General features: G+C 34.1%; 1 protein-coding gene across 1 annotated transcript; it reads right to left on the bottom strand.

Annotated features, from left to right (window-relative positions):
- Window positions 1-3,986: 3,986 nt before the first annotated feature.
- On the bottom strand, window positions 3,987-6,170 carry LOC117117284. The gene has a single exon (XM_033261543.1). The coding sequence runs from the start codon at window positions 6,168-6,170 to the stop codon at window positions 3,987-3,989; it is 2,184 nt and encodes a 727-aa protein (XP_033117434.1).
- Between the last annotated feature and the right edge of the window lie 1,348 nt (window positions 6,171-7,518).

Below are 7,518 nucleotides of genomic sequence, written 5' to 3'. Positions count from 1 at the left end.
ATACATTTAAAAAAAAATAAAAAAAATAAAAATATATATATAAATATAGAAAAAAAATTATTATTTTATTATTACAGTATAATTATTATAATTATTATTAATATTATTTGGACCGAACATTTGTAGCACCAATCGGGAAGGAGGGTGGCACACTCAAATCATCAAGGGTAACATTGCTGTTTATGAATTATTGAGTAATCGGATATAGTACGGGATTGGACTATTGAAAAATCTATTTGTTTTAATGGAAAATTTCGTGATTTTGTTACCATTGCGGAGATTTTTATTGTGGCTGCGGTAACGAGTGTGTGGTACCAGATCAGAAGAATGTGAGGTTAAAGTAAGACCCTTGGCGAATTTGAGACAGTGAGCCACCCTCCTTTCCGAGAGCAGTTGAAGTTCACATATGCCCAAGGCATGTTCATAATTGAAATGTTTGCCTAAGATTATATAGCATGCCCTTTTCTGTATCGCTTCAATAGTGTTACTTAAATCTTGAGTGAGGCCAGGGTGCCACACAACATCAGCATATTCTAATATTGGTCTGATATACCCTGTATAAACTGCTCTAAGTTATTGTTTATCAAGTCCAAATTTCTTAAGATTACGGAGCATAAACAGTTTCCTGTTGGCCTTAGTAACAATATTGTTAACTTGGCATTCCATTTCAAATTATTTTGAAGTGTGACGCCCAATATTGTAGTTTTATCAACCACAGTAATAGGTCTACCATCAAAACAAGGTTGTATAATTGGAGGATTTCTTGCAAAGCAGACCTGCAGTGCCTGGCACTTTTTAGGATTGAGCTGTAGAGAGTTTATAGCACACCAGTCATAAAAAACATTAAGATCATTTTGTAAAATGCCTTGTTGGCCAATGAATCTGTTTTCATAAAAAAGTTAAATCATCAACGTATTTCAGATATTTGGTAGTCGTGCTCTGTCCTGCATCATTAACTAAAATTTGGAAACCAACAGGTACACCCCAAGGCACAAGTTTTGTGCCTTGGGGTATTCCTCCTTTGAGCGATATAAAATTAGATAAAGTGTTGTTATACTTGACACACTGTTCTCTGCAGCTGAGAAAGTCGCAAATCCATGGGATGATCGACCCACGGACTCCAATGTTGATAAATTTGTTAATTAAGATGTTGTGTTCAATAAGGTCAAATGCTTTAGTGAAGTCCGTGAGTACGATCGTGCCAATGTTGCGACTTTTGTCGGCTGCATAGCACAGGTCATGAATAAGACGAACAAGGTAGTGGCTGGTTGAGGCACCTTTCACATTACCGTACTGTCGAATATCTAATTTTGGTTATATATCAGCTAAGATCCAATCACAAACAAACTCTTCTGCTATCTTAGCAAAGACAGAGGTAAGTGAAATGGGCCTCAACCTGTCAACTCTAGGTGGTTGTTCCTTTGGAATGGGTACCACTATAGCTTTTTTCCACTGTAATGGAAGTTTGCTTTCTATAAAAAAAACAGTTTAGAATATCTGCAAGGGGTTCACTCAATTCAGGGGCAAATTCTCGCAAGATTCTAGGTGGAATAGAATCAGTTAAAAATCGAAAAACAAGAGAAGAAGCGCGGGGCCACAGCTTCACCAGCGCCACCAACTACATATTTACATTACTACAAAAATCCGATTTAGGATCATGTATAATTATGGAAAAGTATTATAATACATTTTTATATATTGGGAAATATAAATTTGATTATGCAATTAAAATTTTATTTATTTTTTATGCATGTATTGTCAAAATGACACGAAAATACCACAGAAATTTAAAAATAAATATTAAATAGCTCATTCGAAATAATCAAATAGAAACAGATAGAAAAAAAAATAAAGATATTTTTATTCTAATTTTTAGAATACTTAAATTATTCACCAGCCAATTTAAGAGTCCATGCAAAAAAGTAGAGGAACGTTATTATTTAACTGTTTGAACATTGACAGGGGATGTTTTTTTTTTATTTTAATTTTTTGTTTAATACCATACAAATATACAAATTAATTAAAACTTTGTTTTGATTTTATTTACATTTTGAATACCAAAACTAACAATATATTAGAGATTATTATATCAAATATTTATAAAATTTTTGTTAAAGGCCTTGAAGATATTATTTATCGGCTTACGACGTTTTCTTCGCATTTAAATATACATATTATAATTATTATAACTATATCATTATATTATTAATATTACACTTATTATTATTGTTAATAATATTTTCATTCTCACCAAGCACTAGTAAGTAAATATGCATCAAAATAATAATTGTTCATATAAATTTCATGTGATACCGTTGTGTAATTCATGGTAGACACATGAAGTTTTTATTTTATTTTTTATTTTTTTTGTTTTACCTTTATGTAAGTTCTGAACATAGTGTTTTTTGTACCTTGAACAAGAGTTATTGAAAAAATGAAAGCAATGAAAAAAGAGAGAATAAAGGTGGGCTACACCCACGAAAGACAAAATAAAATATTCTCATCCTCCTAATCATTAAAATAATCTAATAATTACCTTCCAATATCCATTCTTTCTATTTTTAACGAAAAAGCTACTCCAACTAAAATATATATTTATCAATTTTATTGTCAATTTTACTAACTTTTCATTCAAAATGGTATATTTATTCAAAATTCAAAAATTCAAATTAAGACATAAAAACATAGCAGCCAAAAGGCTGAATTGCGAATTATGTTAACAATTAAAACCATTAAAAAAAACAGCAAAGATAAAAAAACAAGTACATCAAAAAAAGAGAAAAATATTGCATAAGGATCGATATTCTATCCAATTCGTCATTATTATTATTGTTATTATTATTACTATTAATTTATTTAGTTATGAATACTAATATAAAAATGATCAAAAAACATCATAACAAGTAGATCAAAAAAAGAGAAAAAAGTATTGCACAAAGATCGAAAATTGTCATTATTATTATAATTATTATTATTGTCATTATTATTATAGTTAAGAAAATTAATACAAATCAAAAAGGACATCATAACGAAAATATCAAAAAGAGAAAAAAGATTGCACCAAAGTCAAAACATAATCATTATCGTTACAATATAATAATCAATATTATTGTCATTATTTATTATCCTTATTATTATAACTTAATTAAGGATTGTCATTAAAAATATCAAGAAACATAACAAATGAGAAAATCACAAACAGAGAAAAATTACAATATAGAAAAATACATTGAATAAATTGCACAGGGACCAAAAAGGAAGGCAAGGGGGAGGGGCAATCACTGAACCGCAAAAGGGCAATAGCATGCACCAAACCCCCAGGGGGAAAAGATAGCTATTAATTATTAATCATTGGAGTTAATTAAGTTAACAAGGTATGGTAATGGGCTGTTTTGATATCTTTTCGTTCTACAACGAGGTATAGTAAATTTAGTATTGCACCTAGTATTATAGGAGTTGAACCTTGGGGGAGAGAGCCAGTCATGAAGTTTAGAATACGGATGAACAAGGGTTTTTGCAAAGGAAACGCATAGGTTATGTCGTCTATCAGACAATTTGTCCAATTGGAATTGGGATAGTGCGTCGTCATACGACAGGATAATTCTACATGCCCTCTTTTGGACTCGCTCGATGCGGGAACCCAAAGTTGTGTAAGTCCACAGTTCCACACAGGAACTGCATATTCTAAAATAGGACGGACTGTACTAATGTAAACAGTGATAAGGTCAACAGGGGGAACACCATAATTTTTAAGGGCTCTTAAAGTATATAATTTACTATTAGCCTTTTTGACAATATATTCGACATGTGAATCCCATTTAAGATTAGCCTGAAGCATAACTCCAAGAACTTTAACAATGTCAACTGCTTTCAGAACATGATCATTCAGAGAAATAGATGAAGGAATAAAGTTCCTTTTACTAAAACTAATGTCCATAGTACAACATTTCTTGGGGTTAAGCTTCATATTGCTACCTGAAGCCCAATCATGTAGCGCAGTTGCACATGTTTAACAGGAGCATTTTCAGGGGAAAGACATTATTAATCATTGCACAGAAGACGACGGGACCAATTTTGGTCCCTTGAGGGACACCAAAATTGACAATACATCTATCAGAAAAGTGACCCCTGTACTTGACTTGATAATGTCTGTTGCTGAGAAAGTCAGCAATCCAAGCAACATTGGTAGGTGAAACGTTCATATTTATTAGTCTGGAAACCGCAATCGTATGATCAACTAAGTCGAAGGCTTTTGAAAAATCAGTGAACAAAATGGAAGACACAGTGGAAGGAATTTCAGCATGCCGATATAGCGAGTCCATAAGACTAATTAAGCAATGAGATGTAGACACTTTTCGCTGATTCCCAAACTGCATCGGGTCAAGCATGGTATTCATTTCTTTCAATGTATCTCTTGCCACAAAGTGTTCCGCAATTTTTGCAAAAAAGTCGGTAAGGGCAATAGGTCGTATATTATCAAGTGTAGCTGGAAGCTTCGGATCCTTAGTGATGATAACTACATGGGCACGTTTCCATTCACTGGGCACCTCAAGCGCACGGTAAGACGCATTAATAATACATGATAGAGGTTCGGCCAATTCATATGAGAATGTTTTAATGAATCGAGCAGAAATCATGTCTGGACCACCAGCCTTCCTTGTATTCAGTTTATTGATGATTCTGACGACATTCCATGGTTGAATGTATCGGGGTTCAGCCGCAGGCAAAAACACCGGTAGGGATAGTCTGTCTAGTGGTTTAAGATTTTTACCTATGCTGCTAAGGTGAGTACAAACAGCGTTACCAGTCTCCATGTGATTGTTGCAATTAGGAACTGCTAATTCTTTCTGTGAACTTTGACCAGTCATAACACGTATATTTTTATACCATTCACTTGGTGAGGATCGTTTGAGATGCTGAATCTTATTAACATAAGATAGATTTTTTGCTTCTCTAATTAGACGATTAATCTTGTTTCTTAGTTGACGCCAAAGGTGATAATGATTGTTTGCGAATGCTTTTTGTCTCTTGGCAATAAGTGCTTTAATTTGCAATGACATCCACGGTTTATCGGTGGGATGGCGCTTAACAACACGTTTTGGAAAATACTTGTCAATTGATTCATGCAAGGTTTGGTAAAAGTTATACACTTCCATCCACTCATAATCAAAAAGCCACTGCCCATATGCTCGTAACTTACTGTCCGGCATGGGACGCACAATGTGTTTTCTTATAAAGTTAGATTTCGTAGCAGTTACTTTGGGTTTAAAAAGAACACAATTGTGATCCGACAGTCCAATAGGAGGCAAAATGACAGGGCGCAGATATTGTGAACTAACGTTGGTAAGGATTTTGTCCAAAATTGAACTGCCTCGTGTAGGTTTGTTGACCACTTGTTTAATTGAACTAGATAGAACACAGTTCAAGTCGAGGTGGTTGAAATCTCCAACTATACAAATACCACTACCGGGGTGTTTGGACAAAACACTATCAACCGTAGAGCTCAAGTGATCAATGTGTTTTTCAGCAACAGGGCTATTGGGCGGATAGTAAATCACACCTACCACAAAACTGGTGACGAACCTGGGTAGACGGGAAGGTCTCACGCTGACCCATAGAGCTTCAATGTCATCTGGTACAAAAATGTCGGTAAGCACCTTGCATTTAATGCTGTTCTTAACATACAGGGCCACACCACCGCCACGTTTATCGGTTCTAGGCCTGTGAAAAGTACAATACCCGTCAATGTTCGAAAGTTCAGGAGGTAAGTTAGCAGAGAACAAAGATTCGGCGATTCCAGCGACGTCGACATTATTGGATTCCAACACAACACTTAATTCATTAAGTTTGTTATTAAGCGACCTCGGGTTACAAAAGAAAAATGTTGGCAGTTGATCATGACATCCACGGCTACCATTATGATTACAAACAATCTTGATCAAATTACTAGAAATGCAACCTCTGTCGGTATTTGTAAATGTACTTGTAGAAGAGCTCTGCTGTATACGGGTTGTAATACGCCTCAACTTGTTAGTACGCCCACCCCTACAACCACGGGGTTTAGTGCATGCTATTCCAAGACGGTTCAGTGATTGAAACAAAGCACTAGATGGCTTATGTTTTAAATTGCAAAGGCTGAGTAACATCTGCCTCGAATAGTAGTGATGCATTCTAATGTTACGTAATCTCAACAAACGTCTAATATTACGTAATCTCAACAAACACGCGGCTCGTAGAAATCTTCCGAGGAGCTCATGGTAGGCGTAGACTCAGGCTTTGTTAAGCGTGCGAGTGGAATCAATAGGCCTAGCTTTAAACACCGGCAAACACAAAAAAGCACGGACGCCGAGGCAGAAAATGGCTCAAAAACACCAAAAAGAGTCCACACAACAGCAACAACAACAAACAGCAAACACAGGAACCAAACAGGAGTAAAATTAAAGGGAAACAATAATTCCCAAAGCTGCCGATTGAGGCGCGTCCGTTCACATATCAACATGAATTACCACTTCACTTTTTTCGGAACTGTCTTGTAATATTTTTAATGCTTCTTTACATTTAAACATGTGACGCTAACACCAAATCCCCATAATTATATTTGCATAATATTTCAACACCAATACATGGCATGTATTATTTTATCAGCTATAAGAGTAGAACGTGCCAGTGTGTTAAGCCAGAAGATGTCAAGAATTTGCAGGTGTACAACTGATACAATAAAAGGCGTTCGAAAAATGAACTGATTAAATGTTGATGTGGTTATATGGACCAATCAAAGCAAAACCAAGCAAACACAAAACGTTATAAGAACGTTCGCGAACTTTGTGGTTAGGTTATGTTAGAAAATAACACAACGTTGCAGTAATGTTATTATTTGGTTAGTAGTACGTGGACGTATTCATAACGTGATAAATAAACGTTCTAAAAAGGTAAAAGTACAACGCTAGTATTACAAGTTATTATAAAGTTTTACACACGTTATAATCAAACGTTTTTGTTATTGTTATAAAGTAAAGTAACACACTAACGTTTGTATAACGTTTATATACAATGTTTTCATTACGTTCACTACGAACGCTCGCATGTACATTATAAGAATGTTTTAAAGCAACGAATTGCAACGTTTATTATGAATTTTGTAACGTTTGAAAGACGTTGTTTATAACACTAAAACGTTCATTGATAACGTAACTTATGAACTTTTGCGTACGCTTTATTGCTAGGTTTATATGACATTCGTTACAAACGTTATGAGATACGTTGTGACAACGTTTATTAAAAACGATGCAGCAACGTTTAATTTAAACCTTGATACAACGTTTTATAAACGTAATTTAAAACATACTTTAAATGTTTATTGACATTGTAATATACATTTTTATCAGGTTTGTTACAGGTTTTTATAACGTGAACCTGCAACAGTAATGAACACTATTTAAAATTTTTTGAAATATTATAATTAAACGTTATCTTAATGTTATAAAAAAAGAACTTAACTCAATAACGTTTTAATAACAT

This window comes from Anneissia japonica, unplaced genomic scaffold, assembly GCF_011630105.1.
Source record: "Anneissia japonica isolate Jap-2015-1 unplaced genomic scaffold, ASM1163010v1 scaffold9870_len254840_cov161, whole genome shotgun sequence".
NCBI classification, from domain to species: Eukaryota; Metazoa; Echinodermata; class Crinoidea; order Comatulida; family Comatulidae; genus Anneissia; species Anneissia japonica.
This window is presented reverse-complemented; position numbering and strand designations above follow the sequence as displayed.

Coding starts and splice junctions, on each gene's coding strand:
- LOC117117284 (XM_033261543.1), bottom strand. CDS start 6,170: ATGCATCACTACTATTCGAGGCAGATGTTACTCAGCCTTTGCAATTTA.